The 24877-nt window shown below is 41.2% G+C and overlaps 2 protein-coding genes across 3 annotated transcripts in view; both read right to left on the reverse strand.

The window, feature by feature from the left end:
- Window positions 1–8859, reverse strand: part of gpr4 (G protein-coupled receptor 4) — a 48075-nt gene extending 39216 nt beyond the window's left edge. Inside the window, exon 1 of the mRNA XM_071496596.1 lies at window positions 8565–8859. The gene's annotated coding sequence lies outside the window, so the exon portion shown is untranslated. The remainder of the gene's footprint in view (window positions 1–8564) is intronic.
- Window positions 8860–22316: 13457 nt separating this feature from the next.
- The window catches only part of eml2 (EMAP like 2), a 37819-nt gene continuing 35258 nt past the window's right edge, over window positions 22317–24877 (reverse strand). For both annotated transcript variants that reach the window (XM_071496425.1, XM_071496426.1), the window contains one exon: window positions 22317–24080. In XM_071496425.1, coding sequence (XP_071352526.1) covers window positions 23955–24080 — 126 coding nt within the window. In that variant the 3' untranslated portion in view covers window positions 22317–23954. The remainder of the gene's footprint in view (window positions 24081–24877) is intronic.

Raw genomic sequence — 24877 nt, forward strand, 5'->3', positions numbered from 1 at the left:
CACTGCAGTACAGAGGCTCATGCTGCCTTCAAGGTTTGTTGATACCAGGATCCATTTTTTCCATTTTAAGAAATACACTAACAAACCACAATCTACTTCGGACTGTGTTACAAGAAGTCTGGTAGTAGTCTGTTTTAAAGATCGTCCACACTGAGCAGACATTCAGACTGAAAACATTCAGTTTGAGAAACAAAATAATGTGTTATAAGGTTTAACAGACACCACGAGACTGCACAACAGTGTAATAATCAGAGACAGGATTTACAACTCTAGAAAGTTGTCAGGGCGCCGGATATTTCACCTTTTGTCAAGCAAAAATAACAGTAGAAATACTCTATTGAAGTTACAAACCCTTCTACCAGTAATGTGCACCTGCGTATATGTGATTGGTCAGTGCAGCCTCTTACGCCGGAGACAAACTGGATGCGCGGCTGCCATTGCTTATCTGATGCGGAAAAACGTGTGTGTTCACACTGGCTGTCTGCTGCGCTGCTGCTACTGCAGCTTTATCTGTCTACACAAAGTTTGAAGGATGCTTGAATGTTGGATTTCTCGTCAGTTTTAATTAATTTCTGATTTATTTTTGACAGAAAATGCCTCTAAAACACCTCTGTCTCCACATGCAGCTGCTAAAATGGTTTAAAATATATTTTTCTATATATTTCTTTCATGTCTGTATCACATTCAGATTCAGTCGAGACATAGGGACTATAGTAGAAGGTGTCAGTTTTGTGTCATATTGCTCGTATGACATCAACCGGTCTTTTACATCTATTTTTGCTGCAAGCGCATCCTACGTGAAAAACACATGCAGGCAGTGTGTCTGCTCTGACCTGTTAACATGGGCGCCGAAATGAAAACCATGCGATGCATCCAGTGTATCTCCAGCCTTACTGGTGATGTTACATTGCAGCAAAAGTTGTACCTGGATCAAATGTTTGCTGGGCAAAGCCGTGTTGTTTTGCCAGACCCCTCTGCCTCTGCATTCACACCCCTGCTGTGTTGACTGACTGACTCCATTCAAATGAATGAGAGGGCTGCACTGGCCCTGTTCAGAGCGGGCAGTACCCTGCATCTTCAGTGATCCGATCACAAGTGGACAGAAGCACGTCACTTCACACCTGGCATTAAAATGAGGCCCAGGATGCATTTGTGTTCACACTGCTAAAAGAATGAATTTTCATGCAGGGTTACACTCGGACCTGAACTGAGATTTTTTCATGATGGTCTTCAGAGTGAATACTTCTTAAACATCTGGCTGCTTCTTTTAGTGTGGACAAGGAAAATAAGTTTAAGTGTGAATTAAATTGACAACGTTAAACTCAGTTTCATTCAATGACTTTGTAAACAACCATGCTAGATCTAAGATTTGCCTCATGTTCAACGTGGAAGCGCCTTCTAACTACACTGTCCCAACAACAGAGTACTTAGATAAACTTCCCATGAATTGTGCAAGCAGTTGAACGTCCTGGAAAACTGTGATGCACTATTATTGGAAACCAGTTCATCTCCATGCTGCACTAGTTGGTGTAACTGAAAAGCACACACAGCAAAGTCATGACAAATCTGTCAACACTTAAAACTGATTCCTCACTGTGCTGCTTTAACAGGAAATTCATCACGTTACATAAGTAATGACATAATCTCATGGAACCTGCTCATGGAATTTATTTTTTATTTATTTTTTAAATACATTTTTTCACTAGGATTTTCTTCTTCTCCTTTCCTGTGAACTTAAAAGTGAAAGATTATGACCAGTGCAGATTAGTGTAGACCCACACTGAGCTGTGATAGGACACAGTGTGTGACAGTCAAATGCTGAGCTCGCCCATTAAGGAACTGAAAACGAAGCAGATTGTCTACGCTGCAGTTGTGACAGAAAATACTTGTAGCATTAAAATGAATAATTTAACTGCACAACAGCTGGTAACAAAGACAACAAGATCAGTAACACTTGTAATGTGTCATGGCTGATAAGACCCAATCAGGGAGCGACCCTGGGTGTCTACGTCATCATTTCCAGAGGCCTCTGCTTCAGAAGTGGTGTGTTTTAAAACTAAATCGTAGTAGTTTGGACGTTGCCATAGTCGTTTATACAAAGCTTGATGTGACATCACAGGAAAATATAAGTTATTCAAAATTCACCAGGGCTTTAAGATTCAACACGTTTTAGATCTCAGTTAAAGAAGAGAGGAGAATAACAAAGACTGAGACCAGTATGTTTGAATGTTTTGCATTGATTCTCAGCCTCATACTCGCCTTCATTAATTCTAGTTTCTGGGGTAACATTAAATGATCTAATGATGCTAATTCCTCACCCTTTGACTCATGATGGGAAGAATTAGCTGCTTCTAATTCATCACAGTCAGTTAATGAAGTGATGGAGCAGTAAAATGTGGCATCACTAGTTCCAGGAGCTAACGGGACAGTTTGTAGTTAACTGGTGTCTCTGATTCACAGAAGCTGATTTTCAGGCAAACAAACAATTGTCTTATCACCGTGACAACAAACAAAGCAGAGGCTGACAAGGGGTGTTGCTGCTGCTGCAGATGAGCTCTTGACTCTGGGAAAACAAAGGCACAGTCACCCACGTTGAACACACCGGCACAAAAACACCACTCTGCTCTGAGACCTCCAATTAAATGTGTAACTGCACTTAAGCACTGGACTGGTGTGGATGTGTGTGTGTGTGTGTGTGTGTGTGTGTGTGTGTGGATCAGTGGGTGTGATTCAAACCACTGTCACCTTCACTAACTTATGAGTCATCCTTTTAATTGAAAGACCAGATTCGTGACACCTCTCTCTTCTCCTGAACAATTATCCAATTAGTTTGGCTGACGTTTCTCACTGCGAACTGCAGAAAAACATCTGTTTGTCCATCCATCACCTCACTGTGTGTGTGTGTGTATGTGTGTGTGTGTGTGTGTGTGTGTGTGTTCTGTTTTAGGTAGCCTCGCCTGTTGGTCAACCTGCCAATTAAGCCTTGATAACTTCCCTGGTAGATGTAATAGTCCAGCACTCAGTGTTAACATTTTAACATTCACTGCTGTACAGTTACAGTAACTTGAATACTGAGCTTCCTTTGTGTGACTGCATCATTGTTTGGTTTTAATTAGTTTCTTTCTGTTATAAACAGTATAAAAACCTTCATGTACCTGTTTGGTGGAGACCAAACAGATGTTTGTCAGACAGGCAAAAACAAAATTCAAAATTAATTTGAATGTTGCCCTGTGTCTGCTGGCAGCATTAGTAAGGGGTGGATGACCTGGCCAAAAAATCATCCAGCATCCTGTTTCTGCTCTGATTTTATTGTGAAAGTCCTGACTGGAATTTGTGATTCATATCTTACACATCTTTCAGATGTTTTCCTGCTCATTGCAGTTCTGTTTATGAATTGTGTCGCAACAAATCACACTTTTTGCTAGTTCATATGTTGTATTCATTTGGACAACGCTGTTATTTATTTATGAGGTGCTATATGTAAGTGTATAAGTGCACGTGTTACTCCCCTGTCTTGGATTTCAGCTGCTGACCGTGGTTCTTGTTCTGCTCCAGTGGAGGACCGGCATATGTGCCACTACACCAAGCTCGCCGAGGCTGCAGAGCAGGACATGGACTGCTGTCAGCAGCTGCAGTTAGTGGGCTAGCTGTTTAACCGTTAACAATGGGCTGGTTGGCAGTGACTTAACCCTTGAAATGTAATATCTAAAAACAGCACATTTTAATGATAAACGTGATCTGTACGATTCATCTGAGAAGTAGATCATATGCTAAAGTAAGATCTTCAATGATATCAGGTTTAGTTGATTAATGGTTGCTAACACGCTAACAAGTAGGTTTTGGTGAGTTTGTTTTGGAGTATTTTTTGCCCTCTTGTGGTCAATAACAGGCCAACGCAGCTTTAAACTGAACTGGCTGAAGGCAGTGAACTCCAGCTGCTGCAGGACTCTCTGTGACTGAAATGTGATGCTTCTTGCCTCTCATGATGTCGTGCATCTTTAGCGCTGATTAAGTAATTTTCATATACAGCACTGACTGTGCAGACATTTTCCGATACTGGCACTGGCAGATGATTAATAGTTCATTTCATGAGCAGCCAAGTTGCCACACATTGATTTCCTTTCTCACACTCCAGCAGCTGGTTAGACTTATTTTATCAAGAACTAAAGAGTGTGTGTCTGTGTGTGAATGGGAAATAAGAGTGATGCAAAAGAAACAGAGAACCAAACCAGAGAAGTCAAGTTTAACAACAAAACCACCCACGCGCTGCTAGTAGACGCTGGTGTTTGGAAGAATAAATCTCATGTAGAAATTGCACATATAACTGTAAATTTTGTGATGGTACATAAACAAGTCACTTGATAAATAAATATAAAATCCAGCTTGTATGAAGCACGTATTAAAATGAGAGGACAGTTATGTCATTTTACTGGATGTTCACTGTTCAGATTAACAAAAACATGTTTTTTATTATTTACAAAATTTGCATGAAGACACGGCACCACTCTCAACCAACTACTGGGGACATCAACATTACACATATGAAGTCACACAATCCAGAAAAGTCCTGTCTGTCCATCGGTGCTCAAAAGCTCCCTGGTGTGAATCTCAACACGAGATCTGAAGTGAAGCGGATGACGTCAAACCCCTTCACAGCGTTTCACAGATGACCCAGAATCTGATTTTCACCTGACATCAGTGTTATGTTACAGTATAATGTGATCATGCTGTGCAGCGGGTGTCGATCCTCCGGTCAGGCTAGCTGTTAGCGTCGCGCTCTACCGCTGTAGCCGTTCTCTCCCTTAATCACAGTAATTACTTAACCACAGCGGCTCTTAAGTGCTGCTTATCAGAACTCCTCTGGAGAGCAATCACACCATCACTGCTCTCTCTTTCACATTCACCCTCCTCCAAAGCTCTTTTTTTATCTTCCGCCCCATCCATCACCTTTCTCCCGTCTGTAGCCTGTTTCCTACTGCCCTCCTTTCCTCTCATCCTCTTCTTCTCCTTTCCTCTGCCCTATTTTACTCTCAGCTCTGCCCAGCATACCCATCCTTAGAGCCAGGTGGCAAAAAAAAATAGACCACTGTAAAAACTGCTATTAATGATTTAAAGAAAACAGACGAGTTGACTCTTAAATGTCTGGTTTAGTCCAGACACAGTTCAGCATTGCATGCTGATCTAAGAGAGACATTAATGACACAGTGTCCAGTGTTAAAACACCACTGTCTGACCTCTGAGGAAGACAGAGGAAGGGGAGAGATCCATCTGAGTTGCTGGTGAAGGAAGAGATGGGGTGTGTGTGTGTGTGTGTGTGTGTGTGTTTGTGTTTGTTACCTCTTTGGGAACATTGTCCTCACAGGGACCAAAACCTAATGAGGCAAAACCTAATTTCTGAGGTCCTGGTTATGGTTTTGGTTATGGTTTCCACAATGAATAGAAGTCAATGCAATGTCCCAACAAGGATAGCTGGCACAAACTTGTGTGTGTGTGTGTGTGTGTGTGTGAGATTGGTTGGGCAGTGGTAAAAGGAACCGGCAGGTAAGTATAGCTGGGGCTATTAGCTAACCACAGTCATCCTTCTGACTTGAAGGTCGGAGCTAAAACTGCACAGATTATCTTTCCTATGAGGTCAGAAATAGTTCAGGGGTGAGGACGAAGAGAGAGGGGGAGGGAAGAGGGGGGTAAGAACAGAAAAAAGGAGAGATCAAATAAAAGAAAGAGGACAAACTGACTTCTTCACAGTGGGCTGAAAGAGGGGGAGAGAGGGAGGGGAAGAGAAAAGAAGAGGAGCGTCTACTGATTTTAATATTACAACTGTTGGAGCTGAAAGCAGGAATTCTGGAGGAGGAACAGAGGATTCATTGTGCCGACTGTTTACTAAGAAGACCTTTAAGGTCGAAGCATTTCCCTGCAGCTCAATGAAGCACGATGCTTTCCTGGAGATCTCAATCTCTCTGTCTCTCTCCCTGCCTGAGGTGGCTCATATGGTCGATCGTTTCACAATGATGTAGCACATACAATGAAATGTGTGTCAAAGTGTCAAAACAAAAGCTCTTTTTTTTATGCTTTGTCTTTTCAGAGTAAAAACTGACCGCTGTTCTTTAGACTTGTAGTTGCCATTCATTCATGTACAGCATGAATCAGCTTCCACAGTGTGAGATTATCCATCACAGGGAACATGAATCATGTATCATTTCATTTGGTCACATTCAGTTTTTCCTCCTTAAAGTTGTATCTTTTCACTTCCATGCTGTTTCCCTCGGTTCCCCCTCTGACTTCTGAATTACAAGTGAGAAACAGAAAACTTCTACCAGGAAAAAATACGTCAAAGACATGACACTTTATAAACTTCACTCTCACGTCCATACATTTTCATTCAGTGTTAGTTCAAGTGCAAAGAGCAGTGAATTTAAGGCTGTGACGCGATATGATTTAAAGTGAAACTATGCTGATCAGCGTACAAGCTTAGAGCCCCCTTATTGTCGCTGTTACCGTTTGTTGCAGACAGAAATACAACAACGCAACAAATTAGTCAGCCTTTTTCTGACTGTTTTATCAGCTAGACAACTGTTACCGCAAAATAAATTCTTATCAACCAATCTCAGCCAAGGATGTTTGTTCTCCAGCTTTCAGCCCTGTGTTTGTTTTTGAGAAGGCTAAGAGGTTGAGGTGTAAAAACCGCACCTTCCTCCTGACGTAAAGATCTACAACCTGCAGACTGCTGTGACTAAATGGAATAATGCTACTGCAACAAGCAGTCTCCTCTGAAGTTCTTCGTTTGGGCAGGTGTGAAATTACACTTGGGTGCAGAAAAAACAATCACACCAAGACCCTTTCGAAGAAGTGGTCTCATTCCGGTCCCGAACAAACTCTGGAGCAGCTCGTTTTTGGTGTGAAAGAGTTCTAACTCCATCAGACCCCACTAGAAGGTGGTGATGTTAGCATGTCATTGTACATCCTCAACATTAGCTCCATCCTTCTCAAGCGTCTTACAGCGGCACGTCTAAGCAGAGTCAGAGTCTGTACAGCATTATGACAATGTGCAGCAGTGAACTGGTCTTCTGGTGTTGGTTAGTATGTAGGTAAACTGCCCAGATCCATATTAGAGATGTTAAAAAATTTCATTTCTGAGCTGATCTATGTTGTGTAGGACGTCACAGTCCAGAGTGCAGGACCTTCTTTCTGAGTTTACTTTGCCGCTCCCGCCAGACAATCTGACTAATAACCACAGTGAATGTTCACATGTGGTTTGTACTGATGCGTTTGGGTTCACTTGAATGTACCTCTGGGTGAACACAAACCGAACACTTTACAAGCTCATCAACTGAATCAGACCAGAGCAAACGAACTTCAGGCATGAAAACCCCTAGACTGGATGGAGGACTCTTCCAGCCTGGTTCACATAATGAATGAAAGGGTTCCGTGTAGCACCGAAGCTGGTTCTGTCCCCTGCACTCACAACACAGAGGCTGCAGAAGTTCAGTGACACAAGCAGCTGATTTAGTTGTTCACTCTCATGATTTATTAATCTTCTGCAGACAGACACACCAGTGTCCGCTGTACCGTAACTTCAGCGCTGCCAGCTAAGCTCGCTCTCCATCCACTAATACAATTTGACTTGGTCAGGCAACAAGTTAATGGGAGCAAATAAAAAAAAAAAGGCTGCTGAGCGAGGAGTGGAAGTGATGTCAGACGCAGAACACAAGCTGAGTTCAAAGTGAGGGGAAAAGAGCAGAGGAGACATTTATGTACAGCATGTTCTGACTTCGTTTTGTTCTCTTTGATGTCTTAAAACTCCTCTGACACTTTATTATGTTACAGTAAGAGCATTATGTCCTCTTGCTGTGGAGTGTTTAATCCGCATCATAAACACTCAGGCAATGTGTGACTGAATGTTATGGGATGTGAATCAGCTGACATACTGACCTAAAGATCCAACTGCCAGGAATAACCCTAACAAAGATAGATAGATAGATAGATAGATAGATAGATAGATAGATAGATAGATAGATAGATAGATGGGTATTTGGAAGGTGAGAGAATAGTTGCACAGTTTTCATATGTGGATGGACCAAGGACAAAATAAGGAGTAGTTCGTTCCAAATGCACAGTTGTGTAGCTGTTTAACTGTATAATATATGGGACAGTGTTGAGGCATCTCTCTTGCCGCTGATGTTAATCTCATAATGATCCTGACTCCCTGAAGTCAAGCAGTAGAAGTTAATGACAATGTGAGTGAACTAAATATGTAGGAGTCATCTTACATGTAACTATTCAAACAACCCAGGGCGTTTTGTCTTTGCTTATAGGAAAATTGGAGCATAAATAAAGAGTATATCCATTTCTCCAGGAGCCACCGGTGTAGAGGTAGTTTTCTAAGCACACAAAGCACATGTTGTAATCAGCATAGAAATACATGTAATGTCTATGTCACAACTGAGCGGCTCCATCCGAACAGCTCCCAGAGCTGGATGATCGCTGTGTGCAGCAGGTGACAGCCTCTCTCACACTTCCCTCTCCGTGTGGAGGAGGAAGGAGTGAGGACACTGCGCCGCACTTACCTTCAGGTTCCCGGGCTCCTGACTCCCGCTGTCTGTCTCCTTCCTAAACAGCAGCAGCGCGTATCCATCCAGAGGAAAACCAAAAGAAAAGTCGCTTCATTTCATTCAACATCCGCGGTTAAATGCTCAGCAGCCAGCGGCAGGGGCCCCCAGAGCGAGAGACTGCGAACCGGGCGACAGCAGCCGGCAGACTGAGAGACACAGAGAGAGAGAGAGAGAGAGGGAGGGGGGCGGCACTCAGGCGGGCTAGATGACTGTTACGCCCTCTCTCTGTCTGTCTGTGTGTGTGTGTGTGTGTGTGTGTGTGTGTGTGTGTGTGTGTGTGTGTGTGTGTGTGTGTTTCACATATATGCAGATGTTGAAGGTTTATGCTCTGACAAAGAAAACCACAATGACACAGACACCCAGTTTATTAGAAACACTTAACTAAAACTCATGTAGTGCAACACAACAGGCTAAGTCTGACAGGTGTTTCTATTATTTTGGCCCACCCCAGCCACAACAGTGAGAACAGGAAGCACCTCTCTGTATAACACAGTACATTTCAACCACTCCACTCACCTCATCACCACACACAACACATGTGAACCAGCACCACTCTGCAACAGCTGAACATGACAACACTCATGGAGGAGGATTTACTGTGTAGCTCTAGCCAGGTGTAGCCCTCCGAATAAACTGGCAGCTGAGCTTTGTTGTTTAATTCCTTTGTTATTGCATATTGCGTCCAAACTATTTTTTTGTCTATAGTGCTTGGCTACAGATAGTCAGTAATCTGACAATAGGCTAAAGATGCAAACAATACGGAGCAGCATCCACACTCTCTCTGATTTCATCATCAGTGTCAACACACACAATTAAAAAAATCCACAGTAGCCGACGTAGCCGGCATATGTGTCCACTGACCTTCTCGTTATCATTAAAATAACACTGGCGACGGTAAATAGGAGAAACAAAGAGAAGAGATAGAACAGAGCAGAATATCAGCACTGACTGTTCCAACAGTCGGCGTTATCTGGACGGCACCTGGGGCTCTCTGGCGACAGATCTCTTCCTGGCTCGTCTGGGAATCTGGAGGTGTCGTTTCTTTGGAGAATCAGAAACTGATGTCCGTGTGTTTCTCCGAATGAGCTCCATGTGTTTTGTGTTTGATGTTTGCCCTGGGTGAAAGCTGGAGGAGGCTGGCCGTGCGCTCTTTCTGCCGAGTCTTCTGTCTGTTAAATGGCTTCTAAGTGTGTTATCATTTAATTTTCTGTTTGATTGAACCTGTAACAAAGTGAGACCGGTATATCAGTGAGCTGCACAGTGCAATCAGCTTTGTATTGTGGGATTGCAAATATTGTTAACTGGCTGAGAAGGTGTTGGAGTTAGACAGGGTGAGCCTGCAGTGTTCTCACAAATGAGTTTGTGTCATTGTGATATCTCTGTGTGTGTAACGTCTCAACAACAATTAAGTAAAAGCCAAGCTTGCTGGTGTAAAACGTCTCCCAGCAGTGAACTCATTATGTCCCATTAAGACACATTAAAACACCATCCAGCTCATTTACTCTGCGTTTTTATGGAATCTGAACCAGGCAGAGCCTCTGAGTGAGTTAGACAAACTGCAGAGAAAATGGCCTTTATTTCATTTCCCGTTTATTCATGGGGCGGGGCTGAATTACTGCTTTTCCTCTGCTTCATCTGTCCCCATAAATGTTTTAAGATGCTCCCGAACCTTTATATGATCTTCTTTTATGAAACAGGGAGGGGGATTTTGTAAATTCACGAAGGCACAGTTACTCAGTAAATACTTTTTACTGTTTCGAAATACTGAAGTTTTTCAAAGGTCTGTTCCTCACCTGTCCACTAGTCATCTGACCTCCTCCTCCTGCGCAGCTGTCCTTAGCTCCAGTATGAAACCATGTCATCCCTTCCCAGCAAACTGACTCAGAGAACCACTTTCCTTTCCAGCCTGAACTGCAGCTCGCCTACATCACTGAACTGTGACGCTCGTCTGAAATCTACTCTCTCCGTGGACTGAAAAATACTTGGGGATGTTGCTTTTGATAACCCTGCAGACGTTTTCATGAGATCAATGACGGTGCAAGTCAATAAGGGATTAAATCATCAATCTTCTCCAGAATCTTACTATCCATGCTAAACTTTGTCACTAAGCCAACACTGATTCACTTGCAGCTCCAGTGTTGAAATCTATAAAACAAAAGCCAAACAACAGGGTGAATAAAATGTATTTTCATTTAGTGTAGTTTGCCAGAAACTTATGTGTGTCCCTGTGTATCACACACCCACGCCCTGTACCAACTCTGTTGAGACAGGTGGAGTCTGCCAAACACTACTGAGTGGATCCAGACCAAACCTGAAGCTTCAGTAGACTCAGCACCACGCAGAGATGAAAGACAAAGCTTCATCTTCATGGCTGAGCTTCACGCCCCGTTTTTAGGACTTTCTCAGGACAACCAGGTGGAGTTTCTGTGAGGTGGGCGAGCCTCGAACAATACCCACTGACATCTGCAGCCCTGAACAAGGGTGGCTCCAGACCCAGCACGCTACGCTGCCAGTTACGTATGTATTTTATTCTCCCATTTCAACCCATATTATACACAGTGTGCAGTCAGTCGGCCCGTCACTCTTTGGTTGCCATGAAATTTGGTGCAGACATTCATGGTCCCCAGAGGGTGGATCCTGTGATCATGGAGTGAAAACAACAGGTCAGTGTTTTCATTCACTCGGTGACACGTGTCTCTGGTTGAAGCCAGTGTCACAGCTGTGTGTGCAGCTCTCTGTGACACTGTGTGAAGCTGTGAGGTTGCAAACAGTTTACTGGAGGAGATTACTTTGTTGTATTTCTGCGTTTAGCTTGTTTAGCTTCACACCGGTCAAGTTGAAGGAGGTCTGCCCTGCAGGAAGCCCTGAGAGACGGACTGCTGCCTTCACTAACATATTACATCATGTTGACCATCGTGTTTTCCATCTGAATGACTTTGACTGCTTTTGATGTGGAACAGGAAAGTTCAGAAGTTTTTTTCTGGGAGTTTGTGAGCAATTTCTGCCTACAGTCACAAAAACATAAACGTGAACTGCCCGAAGCTTAAATAATGTAAATGTGCACCTCTACAGCCGACGCTCACATAGCAGTCATGTTGGTGGACGAGTTACACTAATGTGTTTTTGTAACAGCAGCCGATGGAAACCTACTGCTCATAAAATCATTCTCATGCAGGTTCCTTTCCCCTCTGCAGGACGACCAGCAGACAAACCGCTGTTATTCAGCAACGCCCCATACATCAACACGTTGCTCAACAGGCCATCGACAGCAGCTCAGACACCCTGGAGGTACGGAGAATAGACTGTTAGACACTCTACATTCTACATTCTTGACCTTCTCCCTGTGCTCCTCCTTTCCTCCACTCCCTCTTTCTGACTTTTTACCCCACCCTCTCCTCAGCTTTCTCCATCTTTCCATCATCTGTTTTCTTTCTCTCCGCGCTCTTCCTCTCTGCAGACCCTTTCACACAGAAAAGACATACTGTTCATACTAATTATCTGTAAACTTCACCTGCAGAGAGCAGCCACATATAACATGAAGGCCAGGTTCAGGAGGTGAGGCTGAATATTGCCTTTAAGCTTTAAGCCACATGATGCATGAAGTCAATTTTAACTTGACAAAATTGCAGCTGAGAATCTATTAATAAAAAAAAAATTTTAAATCCTCAGTCAGCCAATGTTCACATTTTTCATTTTTCTACAAAGATGCAATGAACACATCACACACACACTCAGTGGAATCAACATCTGCATCTACATCCAAGCATCCAAGCATATAAAGCATGTACTAATTCAACCTCAACAGAAGCAGGGTTCAGATTACAGCGGAGATTCAGGGGTCTCACTCCCCTGATTAGGACTTACCCCCACCCCCACCCCCCCCAAAAAAAGTTGGAGGGGGTCAAACATTTATATATCTCTCCTAACTGTAATTGTAAATATTATATTTTCCAAGGTGACCGTATCATAACCTTGATGATACCTGAGCGTCTCATCTGACGGCTTCACACCGATCAGTGGGTCGTGTCCTCGTGTCTCCATGTGTTGCCCAGACACTGTAGGTAAACGTAACGACAGTATCTGGCTTGTTTAATACACTTTATTTTCTTACCTTCAGAGTTTCATGAATTAGATTTTGTTGAGAATTTTAAAAATGAACAGTAATGTTGGCTAGTTTCTAATGTAAGCTAACGGATAGCACACACTTTTGAGGTACTTGTACTATTTGAATATTTCCACTCTATGTTACTTTATACTTCTAGTAAATTACATTTCATTGGGAAATATTTAACTTTCCACTTCACTCCACTTATTTAACAGCTTTAGTTAAACAAGCAAGTTACTGTGAGGTCTGAAACACCTCAGTTCACTGAAACATGCGCCTGCACTGTACTGGGTTCACTTTCACTCTGGAGAGAAAGTTGACCCTGACTGTCTAAGTAGAAGGAAAATCATGTACTAACTAAAGGACAAACATGCAACTTATCTACAACTAAATCTGCTTCTTCACTCACTGAGAATCATATGATTCCTGGGATTGTGTACCAGCAGCGTGAAGAACAGTCTAACACACAGAACTCACAAGCAAAAAACAGGTATATGATTAAATTCCGCTGTGTTTGTGCAACAACTAAGAGTTAACGAAACTAAAATATATTTCAGTCTAAAAACTCACAAAAAAGAGAAGTAACAGAAACTTAGTAAAACTTAAAGTAAAAAATGCCATGAAAAAGTTTAAACCACAATCATTACAGAATCATTTTCAGCAGAACCAGAATAATAATCCATGACAGCACTAACAAGCTGCTGTTTCATGGCATGAGAGCAGGCGTCTATAATATTTATGTTTATTTATCTTCTGTTTTGATGAAACATGTGAAACATCAGAAATTCTATGCAAGTCAATGTAATAAGAACATAGGAGTGAAAAGTACACAGTCAATAGACTGTGTACTTTGATGTTTTACCCAAACCTTATTGCTTCTGAACAGACCTAATACTTAGTACTTAGTATTTTATTATATTATTTTATTGTATTACAGTGTTAAACTTCCGTGTCCATTTGCCTCTCTCTGATCTTGTTATGAAACTGTGTCTGGAATATTAATTGGTGTTTGCATTAAACCAAACACAACATCTTGGCAGACACTGTGGTGTATTAACTAAACTGCAACACATGCACAGATGATTAACTGTGGTGTGGTGCAGAGGTTCAGTATGTGAGGTGCTATTAAAAACTCCCTCAGAGCAGGACATAAGATTTCAAGAGCAATATTATTTCACTAAAGCTGCATTAATGATGAATTCAGGTGGGTACATATATACATACACTGTCCTTGTGTCCTTGTTATCTTGTATATATAACACGACTGTTTGTTCTTAACCAAAGACATGAAGTGGATGTCATTTTTAACCATATTAAGTGAGAAGATTTTTTGATAATCCTGGAAAAAGACCGTTATCTTTGACTTTAACCCGCAGGTAGCTGACTTTGCTGCAGAAGACTGATTCTCAGCACAATCACACTATCTTGTGTATATCACTTCTCTTGCAATTCACTCAGTAGTGTTTGTGCTGTTTACCACTGTCGCTATCAGTCCCCTGCTCCAACCCTCAAACTGTGGTAAAAACAGGAAGTATTTTTAAAAGTTGGTCTTGTGAATTAGTGAGTTAGTACAAAACAGGGACAAAACTGTGTATCAGAGGCATGAAATGGCATCATGTTTGTTGATCCAAAATCCGAATCCTCATTATGACCTTTAAAGGAATAGAATCGAAAATAGAAACTTTTTTATGGAGAGATCAGCTTGATGGTCGACCCAACACTCATCAGACATCAGTCTTCTTGTTTACTAAAAAGGGATAAAATAAGAACAGGTTGAAGCTTTAGACACACAAACTCCATGTCACAGGGTTTATGTGCAGGGCTGCGGAGGAGGCTTTAAGCAGCAGCAGAAAACTGCACCACAAAAAACAAAGCAGAGATATGTACACAAAAAAGGATTAATGTGCAAGCATATTTATCTTATTTATGTTGAAGGAGGAAAACTGCAAACTTTGTGTTTACTGAGAAAATTGCTCAGCTTCTAGTGAAAAAAAGAAAAAAAAATGGACCAATGAAAACGTGTCCTAGTTACATATTTAGTTTTATCCTAATTGGTCAGTATCGAGTGACAAAGCCTGTGGTATGCAGTTACTACTCCAGTGGGGACAGGTGTGACCGTGGGGACAAAGATTGACTGCCCCACATGTAGAGACTGCTTTTTGAGGGTTAAGACTTGGATTTTGGGTTAGGTTAAGAATAAGGTTTAAGTTAGGGTAAGGGTTACAGTTTGGTTAAAGTTAGGGTTAGGATTAGGCATTCAGCTGTGATGGTTAAGGCTAGGGGTGAAGGAATGTATTATGTCAATGAGTGAACCACACGGGAATAGTGAAACAAGTTTGTGTGTGTGTGTGTGTGTGTGTGTGTGTATGCCTCAGGGTTGTACATTTTGTGGTTGAGACCCCAGACTGTCAGAATCTTCCATCCTGTGTTATTTGATTAAGTGTCTGAGAACAACTGCAACTGTTTTCTGTTCTCATGACTCGTCCCCCATCAGAGAAAAAAAAAAAAAACACATCAGCAACGCTTTTTGTGTTTTTACTTCAATCCTACATTTCTTCCCATAAGATGAAACAGGAATGGAAACTTTGAAAACTTCACCTAAACAGTGCAAGTTACAAAAAAGGGCTTTTGGCTCTTTGAATGATCATTTGAAATTAGCATGACTGGAATCAATTAATCTCTATTTCTGCTGATCAGTCCACTCCTTTCCACTGAGCAGCTTTATGCCAAATATACTGTTACCCTGTTGACCCCAGCAGAGAGAAACTGCATTCATCCTCTCTAGTATGTAGCTTATTCCATCCTCCCGTTGTCTCAGTGAAGAAAATGCCAACAAGAGCAGACTGTTTTCCTTCAATGAAAATCAATAAATTACAGTCCACGTCTTGACTGATTTGCATTAAATCCTCACTGTTGTGCCAAGCTAAAGTCCCCCTCTTCAGTGTTTGGCACAAAATACAGATTGTTCTTTCGTCTACAGCTAAATTACATCCACACCATAACCATTTACACCATCTACAGCTCTGTCAAAATAAAGGTACCTCTAGTCTCTAGCCCTCAGCCCCCACTGGCTGCTGTGTGAGTGAGTTAACTGGGAGAAAATCAATCAACTGTTTTGATAATCATTGAATTGTTTAAGACATTTTTCATCTCAATGTATTTACTTCAAAATATATTGATATCATTTTCCATAAAGATGCACTCAAAGGTCATGCCAATGAAAATAATCTGGTACACTCTATGATCAATTGTACTAAAAATAAGCAGAACTGACTGCCTTTGCCTTCAAACTGCAGGGCCACTAATCTGGTTTTTCTGAGTTGTCTTCTAGGAAAAAGAAACTGTCCAGACCATTAATTCTGATAAGCTTTTGTCTGTATATTTTGTGTAGGGAAACCTACCCTCAAACAATGATATACTTGATGTTATATTTGATTGTCTGAGAGAGCATCAGGGCTGGATACAAGCTCAGAAACAGTTCCAGATGGTGTGTTTGTCTCCGGTGGTGTAGCTGTTTGGCATCTGAGAGGAATGTGGATATTTGTTTACAGGAAATCTAGATAATAAATAAATAATAATTTGCATGAAAAGTTGAGTAGACAGTGGAAAAAACAAAAGGTTGGTGGTGTGACTGGATGAGATGAGGTGGAAATGTAAATTTCCCCATTGGGAAACAAACCAAACCAAACTGACCTTCAATAAGACAATGGCCCTACTTCTCACTTGATTTATTACCTCAATAAACGTTTTCCTAATGAGTTTATGGTCTCGGTCTTATTCACTACAACATGATATTCATTTTTTAAATTATGGTCCCAATTAGAGGGAAATAGATGACATAGCAGTGTATGCATGGCTACTGTGTGACTGACAGACTACCACACACAGCAACTTGTCTGACAATCAGGATAGAGGACAGAGCAGGTTAGATCCACCCCTCACTCCTCCTCAGCTCCACCTTCTCATCCAAATATGGTTTCTTCTTTCTTCTTCTGTTTTCAAAAGTCCAAGAAGATGAAGGCCAAATTGCAAACTCAAGGCTTCAAAACGGAAGATCACAAACCAATGGGTGACGTCACACTGGGTTGTGCCTTTGCCTTCTGAGCCTTTCCTCATCTCTGCAGCACTTCTAGAATGTTCCTTTTACTCAATACAAGTGCAAAAGTCACAGCAAAAAAAGCACCATAATCCAAATTACCTGTGGAGATTCAGCAGTCCTCACTCACGTGTAGCCTACCTCTCTCTCTGATGGTTTCTAGAGCTGCCACTTTTCTGTCAATAAATCTGACGTTATCCCCACATTAACACACTGGCTCTCGCTGAAACTTGGACTTGTCCAGAAAACACTGCTGCCCTGGCTGACACTTCCAGCAATATTTGTCTTTGAAATGTTGGAGAACTGGTGTAAAATTAATTTCCAGCCATCAGCTGGTGATGCTGCTGGCAGCTTTTAACACTCCAATAAGATTAGGATTAATATTGTGTACAAGAACAAATGATAACAGAGGTAGATTGCACTTCAGTGACAAGAAGTCTATATGCACAGAAATCTTCTGTACATATAGTGCAACCCTCCTCTGTCATCATAGGCTTTTAAAGTCTCTCTCCAGACATATTTTAAACTGTGTAAAAATACTCTGCCATGATTTATATTTTGTTGAACAGGGGTTTCCCACATAAAAAGTAGAAAAAAAAACAATATTTGGGCTGGAAGCACATCTGTACTTACTTCCTCATTGAGAAATCTGAATCAGGCCTTGTGCCTTGCCCAACATCACTGCTTGTGCTAGGCAGACTGTTGAAAGAGTAGAGAGTATCAAGATGATTAGCAGAGGTAACAGCGGAGAGACTCAGCCAGTTTGTTGTTGAGGAGTTTGTCGTGACCAAAATTAGTGATTAGAAGACATATCAGAGCAGTAAGCATAGTTCATTGGTTATGTTGTTTGTTAGCTTTTAACTGGAAGTAGCTGACACAGTGTTAGAGGCTGCGTTAAGAGGCTGTGGCTATGCAAACTGAGCCTCAGTCAGACCTAGACTCAGATGAGGAGTCTGCTGTGACCAAAATCAGCGACTAACTAGAATGGTTAGTGTAGTTAGCATCTTTCATTATTTATGTTGTTATGTTGTTTGTGGCCAGTGTCATGGCAAGTGTTTAAGCATCAACTCCCTTCCACTGGTGTCTCTCTGAGATTGCTAGTACCCCCTACACTCTTGACTCCTGGTGATCCTAGCCAGTTCTGTTAGCACAATCAATATCTACAACTGTCTGCAAATCTGCAAGAGATCTGGGTGTTGTAACTGTGACTGTAACTAATAATGATACAGTACCTGTCAGATAAATGTAGTTGAGTAAAAAATACAACATTTGTCTTTTAAGAGCTGGTGTAAAATTGATTAAAATCAAAATACAAAATGCATGTAGCCTACCTGATGATTGTCCTTAAGAACAGTGCTTGAATAAACCTACACTGCACCTACACTTGGAGGCACCTCTCTTTCTGAATTTCCCATGATTAAATGGCATCACTTAAACACCAGTTATGTACCATGCAGAGGGAAAACAGGAGAAATGACGGTGAAGGAAACATATAAAGATAAACATGGCTTCAACTATTTAAATATTGCTGCTAAATCCCCTCTCAAGATAAGATAAACCTCATTATACCTCTCAGGAAACTGTGGGTAGATACAAATGAAAAACATCAAGCAGGACAAAGTGACATGACTCTGGCTGATAATATCAATAAAAATAATTCATTTGACTAACACTGGTTTTTAACACTTTGAGGAGTGTCAGCTCCTGACAATTCCCAGTTTGCTCTGCGCTGTGCCTGACCCTGCTGTCAGGAGAGATTTAAGATACACTCCAATTATCTCTTAAATGCCAACACACTGGTAACATGGTTATCTTCCACCTTTGAGAAGTGTTTATGTCCTCTAGGAGGCCTTCGTGCTGCCTCCTCCATGTCCTCCACATCACCCTTGTCCTAAAGGTCGATGTTTATTGTGTTAAAGTTTAGGGTATCATATGTCTCATGCTCTTCCTTTGTACTGTATGGGAAGTCCCTTTGTCCTTGTGATGTTCATGTTGTCCCTGTGTCCTGTAAAACTCCCAGAAGCGACCAAGACAAATTCTTGTTTATTTCTTTTATAGCTCTATAGAGAGAAAAGTTATTTTGGCTCAGAATATGAAAGGAAATGGGAAGCTGTGAATCTACAGAAGTCTATAATGGACAATATTATACAGAATATACCCTATGAATTAATTAATAATTTAAAAAGTAATGAATCAATATGATATTTAAAATAATTTGCCCGTATTAAAATTTCTGTTAAAGATGCATTCATTTGTTTGCTTTATTACGGTGCGTTCACACCAAACGCGATGGACGCGATGCCATCGCCCGTATCGCGAGTATCGCGTCGCTCGACACATTTGTGTCACATTTGTGATCATCGCTTAATCGCTTCATCGCTTCATCGCGCGATGACGCAATCCACCTCCCGCTATTTTCTTCACATCCCGCTCGTCCACCATGGCTGAGTTAACAACCGTAGCTGCGCTTTATCTGTTGTATTTGGATCGGAAACCCAAACGCCGCCGTGTCGCCACTGGTATGCCCAAGGACAGCCTCAGAGCACTGCTAGCACTGCTGGCTTCAGACTCTTCAAATAAGGCCTGCAAACAGAGATAATTATTTTTATTATGATGTTATCCACTCGGACAGAAACAAATAGTGTAGTGCATAGTGTATTTTTTACATTGGTTAATTAGACCTAAAAGTCTCCACGTTTTTCATATTTTATGTTTTGTTTTCATCATCATAAAATCCCTTGTCCTCCCTTTTCAAATGTGCGTCTGACGTAACTACGTCGGTGGCGTGGGTTGGACATCAACGCTGATTGGATGTCGCGGCACAGCGTCACGCGATGTCGCTTGAAAAGTTCAATTTTTCAACGACGCAGCATCGCGTGTCATCGCGCCATTTACATTGACTTTGAATGGAAACTTGTGGCGTTCATCGCGTCCATCGCGTTTGGTGTGAACGCACGGTTACGGTGACTTTTATTTCAGAATATTTTATGCTTTATGATAACTTCATTTCTTTAAGTTACCTTTTTTCTACTCAAGCTGAAACATTTTCAGATCATGTAGACAAGTCTTCACCTCAACTCAGGAGGCCGAGGGCAAATTCTCCCCAATTGTGTCATCATGTATCTCTCCACTGACTCTCTCAATATGGATGAACATGAAATGCACTTAAATGTAAAAATGAGTGTCTGAAGCTGTTTTACATCCTCTTGATGTTGCACTAGAGTATCTTAAAGGGTCAGTCTGTCTCCTCCTGATCATCTTTGACGTTCATGTTGTGAGGAGGTTTATGGAGGCTCCCTCCTCTTCCAGCTCCTCATCCTCATCTAAGAGGTATTGACAGACAACAGGCCATCATGGCCGCAACACCAGCGTGCCCTGACACTGGATAAACACTGGAATTTCTTCCTTACCTTTGACCTCAGCCCTCCTGTCTTCTCCTGCTCCCCTCAAAGACAAAATACAAGACTGTCTCCTGTAAAAGAAAAAAAAAGAAAAAATAAATAGCCCAATTGTTTGTGCAGCAGGTGATGATACGTTTTGTTGTTAGGTGATATCTAATGGTTGTAGTAATTATGACAGGAGCAAAGGGAAACATAGGGTGACATAGTATAAAAAGAGACAAAGTCCACATCAGGAGGAGGTTGGGGTGGATGGAGGGGTCAACATGACACAGGAGAGTGGTGTTTGATTCCCATGTGAAAGTAGCAGTTTATGTTCTATCTATTATCCATGACCGTTCAAACTTTTCCTGAACCTAACCAATTTGTTTTTGTGCCTAAACCTAACCAAGCCATGACCGTTATTAGTAACCATGGTGATGAAGGTAGGTAGGCTACACTGCAATTGGTACAGTATGGGTGCTCATTTTTGTCATCATGACAACCAAGGTCCAGTATGCCTGTTGCCATAGGGGTGCTATTTGAGGACATGCTCCTATGGGTCATATCAAAGGGTTGAAAAAAAACGGCCTGTGTTGTCGTTCAGGTCGGCGGACTTGTTGGAAAATACGACTTTGCACAGCTTAGTTATATAACATCACACCAGCTATACAGCATATCTGTGTATGATGCACTGATTTGGATGAAGTGTTGTAATTGACCATATAACTTCTGTTTGAGTCATTGATAAATTACATTTCCCAGAATCCCTTTCAGCCATCCCTAGTGAACATGCCAAGATCTGTAGAATTTAAATGTGTGTAGGTGCAGAGTGCAATTACGAGAAAATTCAGTTTAAAATGCAACATGTTGCAAAGCATTCTGGTCCATGAGCAGCACTGGATCATGTGAATACAAACCGTTGGGGAAGAATGACAATCCACTTCAAACACAGGAAAAGGCTCAGAGAGAAACAACATAATGACAACATAAATGAAATAAATGCAATCATCTATCAAAGTACCTCATGTGCACAAACCAACAAAAGTGCATGAATAAATATATGCTTCTGTTTGCATGTTGTTATCTAAATAACAAGATCAGCAAATAACTGATTTTATTCATGAACATTTTTATTGACTTGAGACCATGATCACAGAGTACAAACATCATATACACTACGACAGAACAATGGAGGGAATGAAATGCAACAAAAATCACTTAAAACATCTGTCAAGACGACATCTAATTTACATCTAACTTATCCAACATGTAGATGAAGCATAGATGTAGACATGTAGATGGAAGGTTTAAAGTTATTACTTTCATTCTTGCATTAAAGGAACATGTGATATTCAGGTCTGAGACGGTTGTAATTTTAAAAGCAACAAACTCTTGATTCATATCCAATCTTTTATATCTTCCACAGTTTGGTGTTTCTGATCCTGAAACATGCATAAACATTAGTACTACTTTAAAGTCGCAGTTTAAATTCAACACAAAGATGGCACACTCACTATACCCCCTGTATAAAATCATATTTCAGCCTCTATTCAACAACTGATTTATCAAAAAATGTAATTAAATAAAATTTAAAAAATTACCTGTGTCCCGCTTTTCTATAGATTTATTCCTTTTTGAGTTTTTAATGTTAGCATAAGTTTTTATTCCACCTCACAAGAGTATATGGATACAGAGAGGAGGCGTCTTCACAGAACACCAGCTTCCTGTTGCAGGTCATTCAACAAAAACTCAGGTGTGTGATCGTGTTTACAGAGGTAGGAGAAAGTTCTTGTTTACTATCAACTCCAGATAAGCCTGTGTGACCTGGGTATTTGAGCCTTTGGCTACAAACTGACTCACCCTCCAACCATCACACACGTTGACTGTCAGAGGATCATACGACTGTCACCACAACAGCGTCTCCATTTCCTCTCTTTACTTTTACCACCCAAATATTTTGTATTAATAATAATAATTCATTTCAGCTGTTTTACTATACAGTAACACATTAAAAAAGACATGTAATAGATATAATAAAGATTGTGTATTTTTACCTTGATTTTCCCAGGATTATCTCTTGAGGTCGGGGTATTTCTTATCCCCACACAAAAAGAGCCTCCACTCAGTTGTACTTGGGTAAAAACTTTATTAACAAAACAGAAGAAGGCAAAGCACAGCTCAAGCTCACTTCTACAGCACAGTAGCCAACATTACCCTTCTGTCACTTGCTAAAAGTGCCACAAGAATAATAATAACATCCATCGTTGTTACAGTTAAATATTAAAATAACACAGCCACTCGGATATACTGCATAATATATATTTTTACTCTAGAGACCTTTGCAACATTAACAGCATCTACAGGAGGAGGACAGCGTCAGTCATGCTCATTCTCTTGTATTGTAGCGCCATCTAGTGCCCTCTCAGCACACTTACAGTAGTAGTACAATCAGAAACACAGCAGCCCGGGAGGGGAAGGGTTCACGAAATGAGGGGCTTGGGACTAAACAGCCACTTCGTACGATTTTATAGTCTCCAACAGCAATCTGTAATTATTACGATCTGCACCTTAAGAGTTTGGAAATCAGGCTGAGGGATGGAGAAGTGTTGTACAAGAAGGCAATGGGGTTATGGTAAGTATTTTAAAGGGGAATACCACCTATTTTAGTGATTCTCATACAATCTTCCTGTGCAGGTCAGTAAGGTCAGTTCTTCCAAAGAGACATCAGTCTTTCTTAAAGCTAGAAGCTAATGAATGGAAACAAACTTTGGAATATCTACTACCTTGAGGATACATTCTGTTTCACTACAGCCCTGCACATGAATTTGAAGGTTTACTTGAAGTCATTGTTGGGTTCAGGAAAGAGCAGTGCATGTTCACAACAATCTACTACGTTCTCCTGGAGTGCAGCATTACATGAGTTCTTAAAGGGCCCCTGTTATTTCAAATCAAGTATACTTTACACTACAGCTCACTATTCTGCACACCAAGCTATTGTTTTATACATATTTAGGTGTATTTCATCATTTTCTATAATCCACTGGTTCCATACATTCAGTGATATGAAAATATATTTTTAAATATTTTAGTTGAATTAATTAGAGTGAATCAATTCTGCATCTGCATTTTCGATTAGATTAGATTTAAGAGTCTGAGAATTGATTTTCATATTTGATGAAAATTAATGGAAACCAGCAGAAGGAAAAATGCCCAAAATTGAAAATGTAACCCTAACCTTGTTGCATGGGTTCAAAAATGGTCAACAAAACTGTAAAGTGCACATGATTTGCAATTAAGTAAAACCTGAAAACATACTTGTCCGTCAAAATAGGTGGAATTCCTGTTAAGGGGGGTTAAGATAAATACAGTATAGGCACAGTTAGTAGTAATGCTAAAATCATAGTTTTACTGTGTCACCAGCAGCAGCTTCCAGCTCAGATGGTGTTACAGTAGTAGATTTTTTATTTTTTGGGGGGAACAGTTAGGATTAACTTTCTGCATGGCAACAATTCATTTTCTCTACATTCTATAACAAACAGCTGGACACTAAATAATATTCCATTTATTACAATGATACTCATTATCTCATCTGGGGTGGCGTGCGGCCCGGTCAAGTTGTGAGTGTGGTTGTGTAATTTCCAGTAGGCACAGAGGAGGTGCTGCCTCCTGGTGGCAGGATGATGGAACAGTGAAGAGGTGACAGGGGTCAGTGAGGATGCTGGTCCCCGCCTGTGGGGATTAGAGATGTGGGCTGATAGCTTTGCCTAGGCGACCACCCACTGCAGGATGCTGGTGTCTTTCCCACCGGTGGAGATCAGGTGACTGTCGTCGTGCAGGAAGGCAACGTTGGTCACGTGACTGCTGTGGCCACTGCACTCGTGGCTCGGAGCCTGTAAATTTGAGCAGAGACCATTGTAAAGTATGTGGTGCACACTGTGTGGTGAGGACTGCAGACATAGCACTTTTCTTGTCTTATTGGCCACTCAAAGCACTTTACAATGGAGGCCCCATTCATCCATTCACACACATATTCATACAGCATCTTTTCCTACACATACAGCTTCTCTCACACACTGATGATACATCATCAAGGGCTATTTGGGTGCTGCAGGACACTTTTAAATGTGAACTGGAGGAGCTGGGAATGGAATCACTGACCTTCCAATTAGTGGATGACCCACTCTACCTCCTGAGCCTCAGCTGCACAATAATATCTTTTTTTGTTCTAATAATTAAAAACAGCATGTAACTGTCTATAACAGCACTTTACCTACATGTAACCTCATCACAGGTCAACCTATGAATCATCTCACAACCTTCCAGATTCTTAAAAAGAGAAACGAGTTTGATGACCTGCAGGCTGGACACTGACAGCGAAGCCTTTCACTGTGGCAGAATTTTAAGAAAACCAATGAACAGAGTTAAGTCAGTCTCCTACTGTAAAACTGCTACTTGCTTTTGGTTTTAGCCACCAAATGTGTGTAAAACTTTTAAGATGAGTTAACTGTTTCAAACAATACCAACATGTTGTAACTATTTACAGCTGCTGTTGCTATCTGCAGTTTCTGTGCTAATGGCAGCCAGCTTGTCTGAATGGACAATTACGTTTACAACTCCAGTTCAAATGTCTTTGGCTGAAAAAAAAGAAAAAAAAAAAAAGAAGTGAACAGCACTCAACACGTTTGTG

This window comes from Trachinotus anak, unplaced genomic scaffold, assembly GCF_046630095.1.
Source record: "Trachinotus anak isolate AG129_WGS33_773 ecotype Australia unplaced genomic scaffold, CSIRO_AGI_Tana_v1 ptg000014l, whole genome shotgun sequence".
NCBI classification, from domain to species: domain Eukaryota; kingdom Metazoa; phylum Chordata; class Actinopteri; order Carangiformes; family Carangidae; genus Trachinotus; species Trachinotus anak.